General features: G+C 36.7%; 1 protein-coding gene across 5 annotated transcripts in view; it reads right to left on the minus strand.

The window, feature by feature from the left end:
• The window catches only part of ASB3 (ankyrin repeat and SOCS box containing 3), a 95046-nt gene that overhangs the window by 45227 nt on the left and 26898 nt on the right, over positions 1-22921 (minus strand). For 4 of the 5 annotated variants that reach the window (XR_014148896.1, XM_031030705.2, XM_081832025.1 and 1 more), the window contains 2 exons: positions 20960-21168; positions 10566-10724 (listed from right to left, as the gene is read on the minus strand). Coding sequence is in view for 4 of the 5 variants with exons in the window: in XM_081832024.1 (XP_081688150.1) it covers positions 10566-10724; positions 20960-21168 (368 nt within the window). In the remaining variant the exon portion in view is untranslated. The remainder of the gene's footprint in view (positions 1-10565; positions 10725-20959; positions 21169-22921) is intronic. The other variant, XM_081832027.1, reaches the window with a different exon arrangement.

The raw sequence follows: 22921 nt of genomic DNA on the forward strand, positions 1-22921 counted from the left end.
TGAGAACGTCAGAGATCACCTAAGTGTTCTATTAATATATTTGATTTATATATGGATTTTTAACTGTATCTATGCTTTTTAAGTTCTACATGTACTCTATTCTCCATTATGCACTTCATTTTTCTATACAATTCAACAATAAAATAATATTTTCATTGTATACCTAATATGTATAAAACTTTTTTTTATACATTTAAAACATTCATAAGTCATTTATCTACTGCAGAATTTCTCTGGTCCTGTAATTACACTGACATCTGGTGGCACTAGGAAAGAAACTAGACTGCAATGACAAGGGACTTTTCTCTCTCTCTCTTTTTTTTTTTGGCTAATTTATTTGATATGACTTCAGAGTTTATGTTTTTCCAAGGCTTTATACCCAAGATAACAAAACTATTAAAATACTATACTAACTCCAATGACAGCAAACATTAGTTACAATCAGTGACATTCTTGAAGTAATTCACTTTGGTAACATGACTGGGAAGGATGTAGAATTATTTCAACAATGTCACTGGCTAAGTAGGACTGCCCATGGTTATTTATCTCATAATTAAAGTTTATAATCAGAATGGTTATAAAGTAAGACTTTCCCATCAAGGATAAAGGCATCATTGCAAACCATTTTCTCTATATCTTTAGATAGAGTCCCATATTGTGTCTTGGCCATGAATGTTTAGTTTGAAATAGAATACTGTACTGATATTTAGTAAAGTTTTTAAATATTTAGAAAAATTTAGAAAAAGTGTAACTTCGTAATAATAATGAAGTTACACTTCTTTCTTATCAAGTACCTCAGGTCTACCCAATGACTAACAAGCTTAAAGATGTATACTAATGGGAAAAACCATGGCCTCATGAGCAAAATCCATTATGTTAGCAATATAACAAAAAAGTTGTGATCAATACTCCAATCTAATTTTACAGGTTGCCACTGACATGTCTCATGGTTTCTAATAAAAAGAGAATTCTAGGGGCGCCTGGGTGGCTTAGTCATTAAGCGTCTGCCTTCAGCTCAGGGTCCTGGGATCGAGCCCCGCATCGGGCTCCCTGCTCCATGGGAGGCCTGCTTCTCCCTCTCCCACTCCCCCTGCTCTTCCGCTGTGTCTCTGTCAAATAAATAAATAAAATCTTTAAAAAAAGAGAGAGAGAGAGAGAGAATTCTTTTTTTTTTTTTAAAGAGGGAGAGAGGGAGAGAGAGAATCCCAAACAGGCTCTACACCCAATGAGGAGCCTGATGTGAGGCTTGATCCCACAACCCCGAGATCATAACCCAAGTCAAAATCAAGAGTTAGACGCCTAACAAACTGAGCCACCCAGGCACCCCCAGAAAGAGAGAATTCTAATGACCAGTTAGACACTGGAGACCATATCCAGAAAAAGACATCTTTCAATCATGAGAAAGTCTTAGACAAAACCCTGAAATTTCACCATCTTATTACATATTATTTTTCCAGATGTCTCCTCAGCAAGAGAATCAAGACCACCATTTGACTCAGCATACCCCTAAATTTATATATTCTAGAGCTGTAACAATGAATTCTACCACCTTCTGTAATTATCCATTTCACATTTTTGAAACATTCATATAACAGTATTCTCCTTATAGGAAAACCAGCTCTGTAAGTATGATCTCCATGTTATGGCTTAGAGAAATAAATCATTACACTGAAGAGTCCCTATTAGAGAAAAAGTATATAGCACACTGTCCTTCATCCCAAGGATTCCTATTTAAATAGAAGCAACACTTCTATTTCAGTTTTTAAGCTCTAGTGAAGATCATATGCAATTAATTGGCCAATGGTAATAATTATTATGAAGAATGAAGAGACAACTGCATTAACTATGTATGCAATGATCCAGTTTCACAGCCACACATCCATAATGTACGGCAGTGATAGTCAATATTGTTCATAAACTGGCTGTCAATCTGCAAACTGTCCCCAGTCCTCAACAAGGTAAGATCTGACCAGAATGTCAATCAATTATGTCCCTAAGCACACTGTTTAGTTCCGCTGACATTTTTCTTAAAATGAGACTTCTCTAATAAAGGAAGCAGGGCAATGATTTACATTCTGACTCAAGCACCTTACATCAACAAACCAACATTTTGTGTGGCACTGCTCTATGGTATCTAAAGAGAACAGAGATTGCACTATATGGGTGGGGTGGGGTTGAGGGGGAGCCCATCTAGGTCTATACTAGAATATTACATTATTGCAAAATACTGAAATCAAGAATTTTTGTTCTACTTTAAAAGTTAATAAGGACTTCCGATTTTATTATGGGGGCATTAAGTAAGCATTTCCCCTTACTTTTCTTAGAAAGCATCCAAAAGCAATTAATCCAAAATCAGCAGAGAAAATTAGAAATAAAAACACACTCTCAATTTTTAGCAAAACTGGGATCCAGCTAAAACTCCAAACCAAAAATAGGTATAAGAACTTCCTAAAGAAAGGAGGTCAATCCTGGGTACTTAAGGGAGGAAAGGGAGCAATGTCTCAGCTGCACATCTCAGAAAGAGCTAGCAAAGTAAACTCCTCAAAGGTGAGAGGCTCGCTCTAAGTTGCAAAACATAAATTCCCAGCAGAGGGATAGGGTTCTGGGCCGTTGACAGAACATCCTAGACCCAGTTGAAATCTGAAAGTCAGAACAGGGTCTAACAAGGAATCACACAAAGAAACTATATTTGCAATAGTAGTCTGTCTCTGCTTCCATAGAAGGGAAGCTGCATTGCAAAAACCCCACAGCTGCCGTCTGTGCCCACTGACTGGTAAAATAGCTAAATGAACTCAACAACCAAAAACCCTAGAGAGGGTTTTTGGAACACTAACTCTTCTGGAATGTGGCTCTAGCTCCTTTCTCTTAAAAAACTCCTAAAAATAACTGACCATGCAAAAACTCACATTTCCAGATAAGTTATCACAAACAAACAAGCACAAATCCATACAAAGTTATAAAAAAAAAAGGGGGGGTGGAAGAAAATTTCAGGAAAAACTATTAGTAGACAAAATAAAAACCCTCTTATCATAAAAATATTGCCACAAAGTAATGAAAATCGTAGCTAAAACTTAAGCTGTAATAAAAAAAAAGTTAAGGAGAAAAGGCGTAACACTGAGATATAGGAGCTCAGGTAAAAGATGTCTAGATGATAGGAAATTATGTAACATATATGATTTAGAAAAGACCTGGAGAAAATGAAACAATCATAGAAATGCTGTTGAAACTGGAAAAAAAACATTATAGAGAATAGATATTTCTGAAAACGAACACAGAAGATTAAAAAAAAGGAAAAATAAAGTAAAAGAATTTTAAGAGGGGATTAGAGAGGAAATAATAGATACAAAAAACAGGATATCCAACATATGAATAATGGGAGCTCAAGAAGACCATCACAATCACAGAAGAGACAAATATTTAAAGATGTAATTCCAAAAGGCTTTACTAAAATAATAAAGAAAAACTAAATCTATATATTGGAGGGGCACCTGACTGGCTCAGTCAGAAGATGTGTGACTCTTGATGTCCAGGTCGTGGGTTTGAGCCCCAAGTTGGGTGGACAGATAGATAGACAGATAAATCTATTGAAAGGCACCATGTCTCAGAAAAAAACTGACCCAGAATGGACATGCAAAAATATTGTCACAAAAAAAAAGAAAAGAAAATCAGGCTGGCCTCCAACTTCAACTCTAGAACATAATAGATTTCTATTAAAAAAACTTCCTAAAGAAAGTATGACTCAAGGATTATACACTTAATCAAACTGCTGTTCAAATACAAAATCACTATTCAATTATGAACATGCAGAACTCAGGGAACATTATTTCCACAGGTCCTTTTAGAGGACTCTATTAAAGGAAGAATTTAGTTAGCCAAGCAAAGCTGGAAAAGCCATGGTAAAGTAACTGGTGACAAACTTCTAAGCTATTTAACCATAGAACTAAGAATAAAATTAAATAAAGGAATTAAGATGCCAGAACAGGTTGCAAATGTGATTATACTAACATGCAAATATGATATAACTAACAAAAGTTGGGAAGGGAAAAGAAGAAAAAAAAGTTACATAAAGACAATTTAAGGATAATGATTTCCTCATCTTTAAAAGTTGGAAGTTTAAATCTATCGAATCATGGCTAATAAAATGACAGATTATACAAACAGATTTAATTGCATGAAGGTAAATATAAGACAGATAATAAATATTCTAGTTTCATAATTGCTTACTTAAGAAACAAGATATTGTCTATGTTTTACATGGAAGAGTGTGATACAAAATAATAAAAAGTTACATCAGGAAACATAAAACTAGGGGCACCTCTCTGGTTCAGTCGGTAGAGCATGTGACTCTTGATCTCAGGGTGGTGGGTTCAAGCCCCACATTGGGTGTAGAGGTATATAGAGATTACTTAAAAAAAATAAAATCTTTAAAAAAAGGCCGGGGGGCACCTGGGTGGCTCAGTAGGTTAAGCGTCCGACTCTTGGTTTCAGCTCAGGCCATGATCTCAGGGTCCTGGGATCAAAACCCATGTCAGGCTCCACACTCAGCAGGCAATCTGCTTAAAGATTCTCTCCCTTTGCCCCTCCCACCATGTGTGTGTGCGCTCACATTTTTTTTTTATTTTATTATGTTAATTACCATACATTACAGCATTAGTTTTTGATGTAGTGTTCCATGATTCATTGCTTGCGTGTAACACCCAGTGCTCCATTCAGTATGTGCCCTCTTTAATACCCATCACCAGGCTAACCCATCCCCCACACCCCTCCCCTCTAGAACCCTCAGTTGGTTTCTCAGAGTCCATAGTCTCTTATTCTTTATCTCTCTTTCTCTAAAATAAATAAATAAATCTTTTTAAAAAAAGAAACAGAAAAGAAATTAACATTTTTAAAATACAACTTTTTGGTGAATACCATACTTTTGATCTGGGAAAACTCAAACTTGATTTTCAAGAACATGCCCTCAAGTAAAAATGCTCGCGTTACAATCCCTGAAGATGATAATTAATCTCTGTTGAAAAATCTAAAAACAACTCCAAAGATAAAGTTTAATTAACATAATACATATTAAATATATGAATTCAAAACCTCAAAATTGCTAGCACCTCGAAAATTAGCCCTATCAATGACCATTGATTCATGAAAATACTAATGAAAAGGGAAACAGGTTGTGGTTTGTTCAATTCTGGAATATATTAGTGGAGTCAGAGTTAAAGGATATGCCACATGAGCTCAAGTATGACACATTTCACAGTTAAATACTGAAATAGGCAGCCTCACATAACACTTTATAAAACACTTTGTTCTTATTAAGCATTCCTGCTATGTTTAATATCGAAGGTTACACAGAATAAACAGACACACAGAAGAACAAAAAATGGAAAATAATCAATCAAAAGCCAGAACTGCATGCTGTGCGGTTCCCATAAAAATTGTTCTATGAAGTCACATTGGGTTGATTTCGAGCCTCCAATTTATCAGTGTTGTTTTATATATAGCAAAATAAAAAGAAAACTTAAGTCCTATAAAATTAGCTGGGTTTTCACTTAGAATCTACTATATTTATAAATAAGGATATTCTTATTTCCAAAGCAATCTGACAAATCTATCCTTAGACTATTTACTATGTATGCATTCACAAGGCAAGAAAAGGGAATGGGGAGAGAAGGCAAGGGTAAAGAAAAGAAACAAGGGGGCAGACTCTCTGATAAAATATAAACTTTAAACTGCATGTTAACAAAAAGATGTTCAAGGACAATTTTCACGCGGAAAGAGAAGTTTCCTGAATTTCCCTTCTTGCGAGGTTTTCTTATTTTGATTCTTACTGCCATGAAACTGAAAAGTTTCCTTTTGAACTCATTTTTATAAAAATCTTGATGAAGGGCACCTGGGTGTCTCAGTCGGTTAAGCATCCAACTCTTGATCTCAGCTCAGGCCTTGATCTCAGGGTTGTGAGATCAAGCCCCGCACTGGGCTCCATGCTGGGCATGCAGCCTAATTAAAAAATAAAAATCTTGACGAGTTCTGTGTAGAAAGTATGTTCTCATTATAAATGGTGGCGTAATATATTTTCTCTCTGCATATAGCCTTCACTTCAGTCATACTCAAACGTCACTGATGTCAATGACTTTTCTAAGTCACCTATCAAGTTTCCATAGTTTTATATTCATTTTTCTATCCCTTAATCCTCCAGGTTTATATTTATAGCCTCCAGCAACAGTCTAGGTGGTAAACTAGGCCACTAAGACAGGTACTACAACATGTATAGGAATATAGCTTCCGTTGCAGGGAGAGGAAAACATACTTCAACACTTAAAAGTTTTAGCAAAGAACAGTTTTGGAAGAAAACTCAAAGATCGGGAAGGAAGCTACACCAGATGGGCAGTCCCCCTTTCTCACTTTAAGTTCAAATGGCCCAGCCACTCTGCTCATCAAGATATTATCATCTATAGTTTGTTGCAAATCTTGAGGTATCCTAGATTTTGTTTCAATAAAAGAATCTCTTCCATTATAGACTGAAACATGGATCACTATGGTTATTTAAAAGAGGTAGATACAAGTAAGCAAAACAGACTGCTGAAGTTTGTCATAGTATTTATGGGGCAAGCAGACGCTTGTGCACAGATCACCTAACTGAGGAGTCATATGTCCATCCCTCAACCCTGTGTTCTTGCAAAAGCTAAAGGTAAACTTTTCCTTTTTAAAGAAATAGTCTACTTCCAAACAAGGACCTGATACAATTGATGCTGTCCTTGGGCACATAAAAGTACTACATCTCCTTGAGGTTAACCTCCTTGCTTGAATCAAAGTATTTTTTGTATTAGCCAATATAAAACATAATTAGGATAGTCAGTTTGCTGCCAAAAAACTAAGTAAGTCCAATTACTAAAAATAAGTGATTTAAAGTTATTCACTGGTTTGAATTATCTTAGCAACTGTTCTTTCAGTAACATAAAAAATCACAAGTTAACTATATCCTAAAATAGAAATCACTAAAACTGCATCTCTGATTTTCTTCAAATACTTATATAAGGAAGCACAATACTGAATTTCATAAACAGGACTATTATATTTTGAAACTGTAAACTAAATTACCAGATGAGCATTTCTCAAATCGTTCCGTGGAATGTTAATGTTCTTTGAGATTTTTCTAAGTGTTCCACAAAGAAAAAGAATATTATGGTCAAATACATTTCAAAATACCGGGTTAAAGTTAAAACAAGTGTTGTTTTATAACAGATCTGAGAGACACTTTCATTCACCAAATAATTTACTAAATGCCACCATACACCAGGCACTTATCTGGGTTTGACGGTTACAACAGTGAACATGATAAATAAAATGCCTGCTCTCATGGAGCATTCTTTCTAGTGGAGAGGACAGTCAATTAACAAAAAAGCAAATAAATACAATACAGTAAAAGGGCTATGAAGACACAAAAATGGGGTAAGAGAGGGCAGAAGACACTTCTCTCTGGATGGACACATTAAGCTACAGAGCTAATGTTTTTTGTTTTTCTACATTGGGGAATACAGTACACAGAATTTCCCAAACACAAGTTGATCAGGAACCCCTTTGTCAATGAACATCTATTAATTCTATTAATAGCTCATCAAATCAATTCAAGAAGTGCTCTTCTAACCAATATGCAGACAACAGCAGGATCAAAACTCAAATATAGCTCTTCTGGTCCTAAATACAGTGTTTTTATATCTTCTTCATCTATAAAAGCAGAAATAGTAATAGTACATATCTCAGAATCATCATGAAAAATATAACGTAGCTAATTCATGTAAAACATCTGACACAGGGTTTGGTATACACTCTGCTCAATAAATGTTGTAGTTACTATTAATACAGTTACATGTCTTCCTCTGTTATCCCAAGGGGACTAATATTGCCTTCTTTTAATATCTTGAACACTTTATTTCTATCTCTTTTACAGGACTTAATTAATTTTGTTCACTCCTCTATATGGTAGATTTCTTAAAGACAGCAACCCAAACAGAGACTGTACATGGCTAAGCCACAATGAAAGCTTACTATGTAGTTGTGTACACAATATCCAAAGTGAGTTAAATGTGCATGTGAAAAAAAAACCTTATATAAAAAAGCTATCTCCCCTCAGGGAAACACTAACCATATTATAGCAAGACTTCCATTAAGCATCTTCCTAATTATACATTTTACCTATTCAAAATACTTTAATAAATTAACATCACCAGTAATGGGTCATATTCTTCCTGATAAGATGTATTAAGATACCATTTCATGTCTTTGATATTCCTGCCAGAAATGCATAACCAGAATTTTATCAAGAAAAATCAGACAAACCCAAACTGAAAAACATTCTTCAAAATAAATGACCTGAACTCTTCAAAAATGTTAAAATAAAAAAATGTTAAAATCATAAAAGATAAAGAGTGAAAATCTGTTCCTAATTACAGGAAGCTAAAGAGACATAACAACTAAATTTAACAAATGATCCTGGACTGGATCCTGAACTAACAAATTTTGTTGTTGCTGTTATAAAGGACATTAGTGGAACAACTGGCAAAACTGAATAAGAACTGTAGATTAAATAACAAATCTGTATCAATGTTAACTTCCTGATTTTGATCATCATACGGCAGTCATATAAGACAATTTCATTGCTTTTAGGAAATTCATACCGTAGTATTTATCAGTAAAGAAGCATTATATCTACAATTTAATCTCAAAGGGTTCAGAAAAATACATGGATAAATACAGAGAAAGAAATAAAATCATAAAGTGAACACAGCAAAAGAACAAGATTTGGGGGAAAAGTATATGAATCCTTTGTACTGTGAGAACATTTCCAAAAGTCTGAAATTATTTCAAAACAAAATGTCTAAATACAAAAGTAATGGGTGACAAAAAGGAAAGATGGCAAATAATCACATGAAAAGATGTTCAACATCATTAGCAACCAGGAAAAGTACAAAAACCACAATGAGATGTCACTAAAAGCAAAAAAGAAAAACTTGTCAATACTAACTGTTGGTGAGCATGTGAGGCAACCGAAGCTATCAAACATTACTGGAGGGATGGAATACAAACCATATAGTCACTTCGTAAGAAGTTTCTGAACTGTTTTCCAAAGTTAAACACACACACACCACAAGACCCAACAATCCTAGGTATTAATCTAAGAAAAATTAAAACTTATATTCAAACAAAACCTGCATGCAAATGTTTGTAGCAATTTATTCATAATCATCAAATACTGAAAACAACTCAAATGTCTATCAACTGGTAAATGGATAAACTGCGGTACATTTATATAATGGAATTCTACTTAGCAACAAAAGGAATGAATTCTTGATAACAAAACAACATGTATGAATCTCTAAAGCATTATGCTAAATGAAAGAAGTCAGCCTCAAAGGTTATATGTTGTATTATTCTATATATATTTATGATATTCTGCAAAAAAGCAAAATACAGGGAGGGAGATAGATCAGCAGTTGTTAGGGGTAAAGTTCCGGGGGAGGTTGATTAAAAATAGGCAGCCTGAAATAAAAATAAGCAGCATGATAGAATTTGGGGGGGGTGGGAGGTGTTGGGACTGTTCTGTGTCTTAACTATTACTGTCATTACACAATTTTATGCACACATCAAAACTCATAGAACTATATACTAAAAAGAATGACTTTTACTATATATAAATTTTAAGTATACATTATGCTCAAAAGAAATAAAGTACTTTCATAGGCACCTCATTTTATTCTCAGTCCAATAAAAACTACATAGGTACTATACTCTCATTTTATAAGCCAGGAAACTAAACTATAGCAAATAAATGTACATACAAATTACATATGGTAGGATGAAAATTGTAGTCCAGATACACTGATTCCACACAAATATTTTATTCTCTTAATTTTCTCATGTTCTACTAAACTTTATGGGCCACAATATCTCTAACGACAAACAGGATCAAAGGGAGGAAAAACAGGATCAAAGAGAGGGAGGGAAGAAAAAAAGACAAGTAGGGGAACTGTGCCCTTTAGAATTTGACCTTTAGTCCTAGGAATTAAAAATAGGAATAGGAATAAAATAGGAAGGAATTAAAAATAATCCATAATTGAAGAAGTCTGAATAGTGATCTATATATAGGCAACAAATTAACTGACATTAAAGGACTAGCTGGTGATTTCTTCCATAAAACCTCAATTTCTTAATACAAAGCAAAAGCAAAAGCAAACAAAACATTTACAGGTAACCTTGTAACTATTGCTACAATTTAAGCTATCCAAAGTCTTCAGAACAATATTGAGAACAACAGTGATGGTGGCTACAATTTAGAACAGATTTTACAACTTTAAATAAAGACTTAAAAATATTTCCAAGATGCTATCACCCAAGGGTGGAAAACAATAGGGATACCTTTTCAGTTTCAGAATCAAAGAAGTGGCAATATAATGTTTGCAAAGGAAAATACTATAAGTACAACAGCTTGGGGGTAAATTAAGTTTAGTTTCTTCAAGAAAAAAATAAATAAAAAACAAAAAAATTACATCTGTACCAAAAATTGCATACTTCACCTAAAAACAGTGGCGTGGTTTCCTCTAAAGTAGTTGCATTAGGATCTGCCCCAGCTTCTAAAAGAATCTGTACAATCTTCCAATGTCCTTGACTTGCAGCAAGATGTAATGCACAGAAGCCCTCAAAAGTCTTCGTCTTAATGTAGTTTTCAGATGAATCTATGTAAAAATAAAAAAAAAAAATGTGAACTGGAAGATATTGCTGCTATTTCTTGTGATTAAAAAGCAAAGATTCCAAGAAGAATTTAATGAAATATTAAAATACAATTATAAATGGGAGGCCTGAGTTTAAAACCATCTAGAAAATTTAAAAAAGAGTTCTACAGGGGTCATGATGTAAAAAGCTCTCTGGTATTCTTAACATACAAATTCTGCCCACAAACTCATTTTCTATTCTCTAATTTTTGGTGGGTAGGGGAAGGGGAGTGGCAGGAGTTGAAAGGTAACACCAAAGCAAGATCTGAAGATGATGTAGCACCAAATATTTGCTTAAGCAAGATTTACTGAAATATTGATAAATTTGATTTTTTTTATTTCTAAGTTTCTATGAAATGGTCTCATCTCAAGCATTACTTCCTTGTACTCAACTAATAACATGAAGGTAGTTCATATCACAAAAACAGTGTTTCCCAGATTAGTCAGAAACTGACGTTTATTCAGATATCCACAAAACTATAAGGTTAAGAAAAAACCGAGGAACACAGAGATATATATAGATACACAGACAGCTCCAAATGGGAAATCTCAGTATTATAAAGATGCTCATTCTTCCCAAAATAATTAACAAATTTATTATAACTCTAATCAAAACGCCAAAAGAGCTGGCATTGTTGTTTGGTTGGCTGGTTTTATACTTGGTAAAGTGACTGAAGTTGATAGGGATAGGGAGGGGAGGTAAGAATAACAAAGTAAGAAAAATAAAGAAAGCAAGAACTGAGAGGAGACTAGACTTACTTTGTATACTACACTGGATCTTAAAGTTAGAATAAGTAAAACAATGTGGCATTGACACAAGGGCAGAGGAGGGTGCCCATGAGGGAGAGGAGGAGCCATCAGAAGCAAAAAGAGATGAAGACATGATGGCTGAAAGGTAGCCGACCTACGCCAATGTTGTGTCAGATGCTGAAGAACTTTCTTTTGGAAAAGAAAGATGTTCTCTTCCACTGAGAAAGAAGAAAAAGAGATAAGGCTTAATCCTAGCCATTTAAAAATCTCAGGATAGAATGGGGACTGTGACAAAAGCATCTAACTGGATTACAAATGGATGACACTCTAGAAAATGGTTTCATTGTGACTAGAAACTGTAAGGCTAAAGACAAAAGGAATTGTACATACACACTGTAGTCTAGTTAGTAAAGTTGTTTTTCACAGGGAAAAAGATTAACAATTCTGAAACCACTATACATGTACAATAAAACTGGATAAGCAAATGAATGTATGGTCGATAGTGAGAGTCTCACTTTTGGAAAGGGAGGTTACAGAGAAGTAAAGGTAGAAAGCTAGAAGGAACCATATGGTACTGGATTAAAATCCAGACATCAGTATGAACTTGTATTTAGCTTTAATGCAGATATAGGTGGATAGATATAGAAATACTTTTAAGTATGTATATACACATGGGTCATAATAAATATATTTCCTAGCTCTGTCTGCTAAAGGGGCTTAAAAGTAAAGACATGCCAGTAGCCATAAGCATACTCAGTGCCCAGATCTTAATTTTGAGCACCGTTCTCCAATAAAAGGAACCAGGGCTCTTAAGAAAATGGCTGATTCTAGGGTTGGCACAAAGAATATACAAAATGAGCCTGAAGCATCTCCCAGGTTCAGCAAGTTAAAAAAGTGCTCAAAAAACAAAACATGGGGGTGGAGGGATGCCTGGGTGGCTCAGTTGGTTAAGCATCTGCCTTCGGCACAGGTCATGATCTCAGGGTGCTGGGATCAAGCCCCACGTTGGGCTCCCTGCTCATGGGGGAGTCTGCTTCTCCCTCTCCCTCTGCTTCTCCCCCTGCTCAAGCTCTCTCTCTCTCAAATAAATAAAATCTTAAAAAAATTTAAAAAAGGGCCAAAAAACATGGGGGCATGTCAAAGAAACACAAGAGCCAACCTGAAAGGGCACTCAATGACAAAAGCTAGAACAATCTGAGCAACAAAATAAGTAACATCACATTCAATTATAACCCAATGTATAAAATTAATACATATGAGTCCTGGCAGATATAAATGACTGAATAAATGGAAGAGAGGAGATATTCTAAATATCAGAAAAATTCCATATAATTTATGTAGATACTCCCCCCTCAAGGAAGGGAGCTTAATTCCCACCTGAGTGAGGGCCACCCTTAGTGATTTGTGCACACACACACACACACCCAAAAACACCTGTGCAATTATCTATGAAATAAAGAAAAGGCACTTCTCAGGAGGAAAAATAGTGAAGTCAGTTAACTACTAAATTGAGATCTTAAAAGATTTTACCTATAGAAAAAAATAGATACTCTTAAAAAAAAAGAGGGGGGGGGCCTGGGTGGCTCAGTTGTTTAAGCGACTGCCTTCGGCTCAGGTCATGACCCTGGAGTCCCAGGATCAAGTCCCACATCAGGCTCGCTGCTCAGCAGGGAGTCTGCTTCTCCCTCTGACTTTCCCCCCCTCATGCTCTCTCTCATTCTCTCTCTCAAAAAAATAAAATCTTAAAAAAAAAAAAAGAAATAAAAAATAGATACATTTAAATAGCTAACTCTAAAACCACTGGACCAGAAAAGTAACATGGTTTGGCAAACACAATGGATTTGGAGTTAGAAGATATGGGCTGCAGGGGCGCCTGGGTGGCTCAGTCGTTAAGCATCTGCCTTCGGCTCAGGTCATGGTCCCAGGGTCCTGGGATCGAGCTCCGCATCGGGCTCCCTGCTCCGCGGGAAGCCTGCTTCTCCCTCTCCCACTCCCCCTGCTTGTGCTCCCTCTCTCACTGTCACTCTGTCAAATAAATAAATAAAATCTTTAAAAAAAAAAAAAAAAAGAAGAAGATTTGGGCTGCAATCCTGGCTCCACCAATTCTATTTTGGGTTACCCTTTGGGTAAGTTACTCAAACTCTATGAAGCATAGGTTCCTTAACAGTAAAACAAAGATAAAACAGCTGGCCTAAACCCTCAAAGGGGTTCAACAGAATTACAGTATTTATGTACTGTCACAGTTGTGAGAAATTTGGGAAAGTCTCCAAAACATCATTTTTTTCCCCAAAACATCGTTTTAAAGATTTACTTGAGAAAGAGAGAGGGAGAACAAGCACGTACACGTGGGGGAGGGACAGAGGGAGAGAATCTCAAGCTGACTCCACACTGAGCGTGGAGCCCGAGGAAGGGCTCAATCCCACAACCCTGAGATCAGGACCCTAGCCGAAACCAAGAGTCGGACGCTTAACTGACTGTGCCACCCAGGCACCCCTCCAAAACATCATTTTAAGAAAGCTGTCAGGACCCAATATAAATTGATTTTGAAAATTCCAATAATAAACTGCCCTCCTTAACTGATTTGTGGGGACGAAAGGGACCTTATCTATCTTGAACTGGACTATCAACCACCTCTCTTTGTCTTCCTTTCCTTATAAGGATTCTTGGGGAAATGAATCATAATACTCAGTTTTTAATGCCTTCACCTCTACTTACTTCTCACTGGAAGGCAAAGTAGTTTCTGCTTCTATTCTACTTATTGAAATTTTAAATGTAAAGGCATTAAAGACTTCATAATGGACAAACCCATAATGGGCACTTCAGTTCTTCTATAACAACTTGTGATTTCTTCCATGGCTGCACTTTCAGGATTGGGGCCATGTCAGCTGGACCAAATCCAGCCACGTGATGCCTGTACAGCAATGACCAGAGTTGACTTTAACTTTCTGGCAATGATACCATAACCCTATGTTTCCTAACCCAAAGTGTCCTTTTACTTATAAATAGTAAATTCGCTTACTTGTTTAAGTGAAAGATGGTAGACTTTTGTTTTCTGCAAACCCCTAATAAGGAAAGCAAAACCACATGGTTTTAAGTAGAGATTAATTATTTACATAGAGGTTAACATAGGTTAAGTATTAAGATCAGAACCTTATCTCAACAGCTGGGCCACAATTTGATGATGACCAAACAAATTTAACATGTGCCACTCACAAAGAGTGATGACTGTCCATTTCAGGTAGCTTACATAGTCACATACTTTGCACAATGTGCATCATCTCATTATGATTTAGGAATTCTAAGAAAAGGTTGGCTCCAAAGAGAAAGGCTACAGGAGGATAAAATGAACATAGAGAAATGCAGAGATAAGAGAAAGTAAGACCCTGAGTCCCGCTGACATCATTTCAACAGGAGCATCCAGCAATGCCTAAAGGGACCTACCACTCAGACTTAGTTACATAAGCACTCTCCGCCCCCCCTTTTTTTTGAAGTTTTTCTTTCAAATTTTTATTTAAATTCCAGTTAGTTAACATACAGTGTAATATCAGTCTCAGGTGTACAATTTAGTGATTCAATACTTATATACAACACCTGGTACTCACATACTTCTTTGTGTAAGCTAGTCTGAATTATTTCATTCATTACTGAAAATTTCTGATTAATATTATGAATAATTTAGCAGTGTCTATCAATATTTTAACTTTGCATATTTCCTTTTTTATTTTTTTTGAGAGGCATGCACATTTTTTATTATGTTATGTTAATCACTATACATTAATTACATCATTATTTTTTGATGTAGTGTTCCATGATTCATTGTTTGCATATAACACCCAGTGCTCCATTCAGTACGTGCCCTCTTTAATACCCATCCCCAGGCTAACCCATCTCCCTACCCACCTCCCCTCTAGAACCCTGTTTGTTTCTCTGAGTCCATAGTCTCTCATGGTTCATCTCCCCCTCTGATTCCCCCCCCTTCATTTCTCCCTTCCTGCTATTGTCTTTTTTTTTTTTTTTTAACATATAATGTATTATTTGTTTCAGAGGTACAGGTCTGTGATTCAACAGGCTTACACAATTCACAGCGCTCACCATAGCACATATTATGCTGAGCGAAATAAGTCAATCAGAGAAAGGCATATTTCCTTTTTTTAAAGATTTTATTTATTTATTTGAGAGAGAGAGAGAGAGAGTGTGAGGGAGAGGGAGAGAGAAGGTGAAACAGACTCTGCGATGAGCACAGAGACCAACTCGGGGCTCAATCCCACAACCGCAAGATCAGGACCTGAGCCAAAACCAAGAGTCAGACGCTTAAGGCACTGAGCCACCCAGGCACCCCTGTATATTTCTTGCACCAGCAACTTCACTTCTAAAACTCCATCCTATAGAAACACACACCCATGTGCACAAAGTTATAAGGATGTTAACTGAAGCACCACCTATAATAGCAAAATTTTAGGAAACAAGATGCCCATCAACAGGAGAATGATTAAACATATTATATCTATACTATGAAACACTTTGCAACAGTTCTTTTACTCAGAATGAAATGGGGAGCTATTGCAGAGTTCTCAGCAACTGCAGAGTTCTCAGCAAAACAGAAAGACATCAGTCTGACATATTGTAAAAGGTTCTGATACACTACAACCAGACTGTGGTAGGATGGGGAAGAAGCAAGAGCAGAAACAGATTTGTCAGGATGCTATTACAGCAATCCAGGTCAAGAGATACGTGGCTCAGACCAAGGTCTTAGTGGTTCTGAGGTAGTGAGAAGTGATGTGAATATATGTATGAGAAGTGATGTGAATATATGGACGCGTATTCACACAGATATACACACACACATATATACACATATACACACATAAAGATTTGCTGATTGGGTGAGGGATATAAGAAAAAGGAAGTAATTAAGGATGGCCCACAGTTTCTGGCCTGAGCTGAAATGTTAGAATATTTCCTTTTTTTTTTTTTTTTTTGAAGATTTTATTTATTTGAGAGAGAGAGAACAGGAGTGGAAGGGGCAGAAGGAGAAGCAGACTCCCCACTGAGCAGGGAGCCCAACACGGGGCTAGATCCCAGGACCCTAGGATCATGACCTAAGCCAAAGACAGACGCTTAAAAGACTGAGCCACCCAGGCACCCCTGGAATGTTGGAATATTTCTAATCTTATAGAAGAAGAAACAGAAGCACCAACAGGTTAAAAGACCTGTCCAAGACCACACCAATAAAGTGGCACAGTCAGCAGAACCCAGGTCCATCTGAACACAGCTCTTAATCACTGCTACACTGTTATTTACCTAATGATCTTCAGCATCTGTTATCATGCCCAGTATGACAGCACAATATTTTCTTAACATGAACTAATAAAAAGTACTATGAATTAGTTCATATATTTGCCAAATAAAAATATTTGTTGGTGATATGCTACAATTATAAGATTTTAAGTGACCTTTAGTCAGTAAGTGGTTTAATACTGAAAGGCATGATTAACTGCCACTGAAGATCATTATTGTCCTCCAAGATGAAAAGATGCATGAAATCTCAGTACCTATTACATAAACTTCCAATACAGGAAAGAAGACAAGCAAATCTGTTATTTATATTAATACTTCAAATAGAAAGTTAAAGTGAAAAAAATATATATGCATATTAAATTTCCAAGTAATCCATACCGCAATTGAACGCTCTTCTCCAAAATGGATGAGAAGACCATGTATGGTTCTTAGGCTAGATTCTGGATCTAAACTGAAGCAACAATAAAGCAAAACCTTTCTAAATATCTAAGATGCTTCCATTCTTTTTGTGTAGGCCTGAGCACTTTCATAACTTTAGTATACTAATAAAAGGTATATTTTAAGAATCTCTGGCAGTTCACTAATATTAAATGAAGTTCAAGAAGATAGAAATTATATAATGAAAGACACTTTTATGTATACCAGCAGAGCTATAAAGGACAAGAGAATTATGAATTAAATAAAACACAGGTATAGCAAGTATAAAGAATAACAGAAATGTCAAACTTGGTTTGGAAACTTTTAAGATTAACCATAATACCGAGTTAACTGGTACAGATATAAAGATGCCACTGTCACCAATAAGCAGAAGAGACCTTACTTTACTCCTCAAGACTAAAAACCCCTGTATTTCATCATTATTTTAAAATACATCCTCAGGGGCACCTGGGTGGCTCAGTCGGTTGGTCATCTGCCTTCGGCTCAGGTCGTGATCCCAGGGTCCTGGGATCGAGCCCCATATCGGGCTCCCTGCTCAGCGGGGAGCCTGCTTCTCCCTCTCCCTCTGCCTACCTCTCCCCAGGCTTGTGATCTCTCTCTGTGTGTCAAATAAATATATAAAATCTTTAAACAAATTAAAATAAAATAAAATACATCCTCACAAGGGCCCGAGATGCCCTTCAACAGATGAATGGATAAAGAAGATATAGTACATATATACAATGGAATATTACTCAGCCATCAGAAAGGATGAATACCCACCATTCGCATCGACATGGATGGAACTGGAGGGGATTCAGTGAAATAAGTCAAGTAGAGAAAGACAATTATCATATGGTTTCACTCATATGTGGAACATAAGGAATAGCACAGAGGGCCACTGGGGAAGGGAGGGAAAACTGAACATGAAGGGGAAGAAACCAGAGAGGGAGACAAACCATGAGAGACTATGGACTCCAGGAAACACAGTTTCAGAAGGGAGGGGCGTGGGGGGATGAGGTAGCTGGGTTATGGGTATTAAGGAGGGTGCGTGTTGTGATGAGCACTGGGTGTTATACACAACTAATGAATCACTGAACACTACAACAAAAACTAATGATGTACTATATGGTGGCTAACTGAACATAAAAAAAAAAAATCTTCACATGTAGCAAGCAGCTACCATTCCTCACCAGTCAATGTTCCTGAACTTGAATCATCCAGGTTAAGTTTAAATTGTAATCTTTTTTAAGAGGCAAGGGATCTAGGGATGCCTGCATGGTTCCGTCGGTTAAGCGTCTGCCTTCGGCTCAGGTCATGATCCCAGGGTCCTGGGACAGAGTCCCACATCAGGTTCCTTGCTCAGCAGGGAGCCTGCTTCGGCTTCTCCCTCTGCCTGCCACTCCCCCTGCTTGCGCTCTCGCTCGCTCTCTCTCTCTGACAAATAAATAAATAAAATATATTAAAAATTAATTAATTAATTAATTAAAAGGCAGGGGATCTGAATAAAGTATGGACTTTAGTTAATTTACAAAGGGGGGGATTGGCCATAAGAATATATAAAACATTTTTTAAAGTGACCAATAGGCTATACAGCCTTTCTGCCTCATTCTAGTTGTTTTCTGGTTAGTGAATCAAATAATCAGATATGATAGAATTTTGGACCCTAGTTCCAACTATAGAGAACAACTGAACTCATGGAAGACTGAGACCAAAAATGTCACCACCTCCTAAAACAAGTCATATAGCTGCTTCCTGGTCTCTGTACACCCTACTTCCCAATCCTTGTATACAAACTACATGTAAACCAGATTTATCCAAAGTTTATTTCATAACAGTGAACTCTAATAAAAATACAATTAGAAAATTTTATTTGACCATTTATATAAACTATTCACATAATTAACTATGTGTGGCTATCTTATCCTCCAAAAAAATCAAGCCTAAAAAAGAACAGTCATTAAAAATGAAGGTGATACTTAAAATTTCTAACAGAAAACATAGATGACTTGAATAACCAATTCAAACACATTTAGTCAAAAGCATGCCTAAGTTCAATCTGCAGCTATAGGAAAAAAAACTAACATAAACATAAACATAACATAATATTATTCTGGTGTGGGGAGAAATAACATTGGGAATGACCTTTTTGACTAGAAAAGAATATCTAAATTTATGCCTTTATCACTAGAGATAGTCTGGGAACTCAAGCTATAGAATTAACTTCAAATTCTAAAAACACATATCAAGTTTTTAAAATCTAAGGCAAAAAGTCTATTTATCTAATATCTCTTAAGAGTCAACTATAACAGACTCTAGAACATGTGCTTAGCAGTCATAATGAACTTTCTGTATTATGACTGGGGGAATTTAGCCTTGCCATCCCTCATTCCTTAAAACAAAACAAATAAAAATCAATGCCAAAAAAACGGATTATTTCCTTTCCCATTCATGAAGCCATGAGTTAGTAATTCTGATGAACTATGGCACCAGAGTCTAAATTTTGAGTAGCTATACCTGTGATGACAAGTACACAGGGAAGAATCAGAATTCCCATGATCAATGAAATATAAATGGTTCACTGAGTGTTAAAACAGAGTGTTATATTCAACCTCAGTTTAAATTAACTAAATGCTAAAAATGTTTACTTTGATTAAATGTTCGAAGCATGCTATTGTGAAAAAAAGTGGGCTTTACAGAGAGAAATGGGTTCTAGTTTATTATATAATCTTTGGACAAGTCAAGTTCTCTGAGCCTTGGTAATCTTCTCACCAATAAAATGGAGATAACAATGCCTCAAGAGCAGTTCGGTACATATTAAATAATGTAAATCAAGTATCTAGTACAATGTTAAAAAGCAGTGCTCACTCACTATTATCCCCCTCACTCCAGCCCACCATCTCCTGTCACAGTCTCTCATTTAGACTCTTGTCCTTTTCTCAGTAGTGAGCTGACAAATGTATCACTGGCTCTCAGAAAGGGGGAAAAAAAAAAAAAGCCCAAATTTATAGCATTGGTTATAGTACTGGCTGATTTCTGCCCATGTAAATATTCCCACTTGACTGATCTCAGGTTACAAGCATGAAGTCAATTGAATACAGAATTGGAAAGAGATGCACAATAGCATATGGCTAATCTCTGTCCCATTACCCTTTTATTCTCTCCACAACACTTTTACATTTGGAAATTATCTTGTTTAAATATTTAGGTATTGTCTGTCTCCCCTGACAGGAATTTAAGCATCATTAAGGCAGGGACCTTGTCTATCCTAATCTCTACTGTGACCTTGGATTAAAAAAAAAAAAAGTAATTGGAAAGATTCCTGAAATTAACAAAACTGAAAAGTATTAAAAAAAAAAAAAAAGACTACTTCAACCAAAGCACTCACACCCTCAATTCCAGTAACATTGTTCCTTTTGTCTGGAAAAGGAAGAAGGAATAAACATGACTACTAACTACCAAATGCTTAATTAAAAGAGCTCAGACAGTAAAAATGGGCCAGGCACAGCAACTTACATATCAAGGACAACATTTATAGATGTCCAGCTGAAACACCATACTTATGTAACCCAAGGCAGGCAATCTTACCATTCTTAATAATGCATAGGCAATTCTTTTATGGTTATAGAAAAGGAAAACAAATACTACCATTAATAAATCATATATTACCATTTGCTTATGTTTCATTAATCCAGTTTGTAGGCCCAGCCTCCCATACCTTGAATTTACTTTACCTGCATGAATTAACATCCGTAAACATTCTACAGAGTTGTGATAAGCTGCTTCATGAATTGGCATCCATCCCCTGTTATCGGCAACATCAACGCTACGTCCCTTTTTGAGCAGTTTTCTTAAGACTTTAACATTGCCTTCCCTGGCAGCAAGTCCAACCGTGGAGCATGTGTCAGAGTAAGCCTCTGTAAAATCCATTCTTTTGACCAGTCTACAAAACAAGGCAGAAAGAAAACACTATAGACAATAAAACAACACTGCACTCCTAGAGATTAGCAGACAGAAGCAGGTCTGTCCTGCATCCGTCACAAGACTGCTGAGGAAAAGCCTGAGGTGGAGTAAGCGACCTGTCATGCCACAGCTTCTGCTAGAGTCTAAACCAGGAAGTGTCCCTGGGGAATTGGGATTCCTTGGAATGCTCTTATTAAAGATACCAAGAGAGTTTTAAGTGTTCTATCATTCCACTTCTGGAAATGTCTGAGCAGCTCCTTCCTGCAGGCTTCCGCTCCTGTTCATATCCACCAAAGTGCATTCACTGGAACTCTGTGGATGAAGGAGCTAAACACCTCCAGTTAATCCCAAATGTGTACTCTTATTACATAGAGATGGCCATTTAAGTAACAGCAATGCTCAGCCTCAAGAATTAATTTGTAGTCCTCTCCAGGAAAAAGCTAAACCCAAAAAAGCTAGAAAAGGAATGAACAAGAGCATCATAAAAAGATGAGTCCACCTTTCCTATACCAGCCCAGAAAGTTCTTGACAGTGTTAGTGCCTCTTTCTCATCATCTCCCTCCAAAGTTCATTTCATGTTCCCCCAATATAGCTCTCAGTATATGATTCTCACAAAGACAGTTTCTTGTTAATCACACTATGAGGCTAAGGGTCAGGATTCTCAGGGGAAGAGTTACCTCCCAAGGGACAATCCCTCTCAGTAATACTCCTAGCCCAGCCTCCCTTAGTCTTTCTAATTATTTTAGAAGGTGGTTCAGGAAATGCCAACATGTCTAGTCCAATACAGGTAAAAAAACTTTCTAGAACCACATTCTAAATCATTTATCTAGAAAATTAAGGTTTAAAAGAAGTTAAGGGGTGCCTGGGGGCTCAGTCGGTTGAGCGTCTGCCTTTGTTTGGCTCAGGTCATGATCCGGGGGTCCTGGGATTAAGCCCCAAGTCAGGCTCCCTGCTTGGTGGGGAGCCTGTTCTCCTTCTCCTTCTGCCGCCTCCCCCCTGGTTTGTTTGCTCTCTCTTTCTCTGTCAAATAAATAAACAAAATCTTTAAAAGGTGAAGTTAAAAGAAAGTACACAGCATTTCCATAGGAAATTTAAATTTATCCATGGTCACATTTTTTTGAAAGATTTTATTTATTTATTTGACAGAGAGAGAGAGCACAAGTAGGCAGAATGGCAGGCAGAGGGAGAGGGAGAAGCAGGCTCTCCGCTGAGCAGGGAGCCAGACATGGGGCTCGATCCCAGGACCCCAGGATCATGACCTGAGCCGAAGGCAGCCGCTTAACCGACTGAGCCACCCAGGCACCCCCAGGGTCACATTTAAAAAGAAAGCTATAACTGCAGGAGTTGATTCTACACTGCGCCAAACAGCTAACAGTAGCTATGGATTAATCTGATTGGATCAACTGGTCCCTTACTAGGAAAGTGAAGATATTGACTACAGAATATTTAATTATGCAGTTGACGGTTATTTACTATGCACCAACTAGCTCATCAGTAATGTGGCAGATATAAAGATGACACAGACTTACATACGGTCTCATGGAAATGATAAACAACATGTTATTCAAAAGAAAGGAAGAAAGTGCTCCAAGAGAAGTACAGATAAAGAGTCCTGGGTAGTCAAAGAAGGGAGAAACTACTTCAACTTGTGAGGGATGTGAGCTGGGCCCTTAAGTACAGGAAGAATCTGACAATGAGAAAAAGGGCAGAGGAGCATTCCTAGGCAGAAGGAG

The sequence above is a fragment of the Leptonychotes weddellii genome, chromosome 10 (assembly GCF_054177405.1).
Source record: "Leptonychotes weddellii isolate Sample4059 chromosome 10, ASM5417740v2, whole genome shotgun sequence".
In the NCBI taxonomy this organism is placed as follows: domain Eukaryota; kingdom Metazoa; phylum Chordata; class Mammalia; order Carnivora; family Phocidae; genus Leptonychotes; species Leptonychotes weddellii.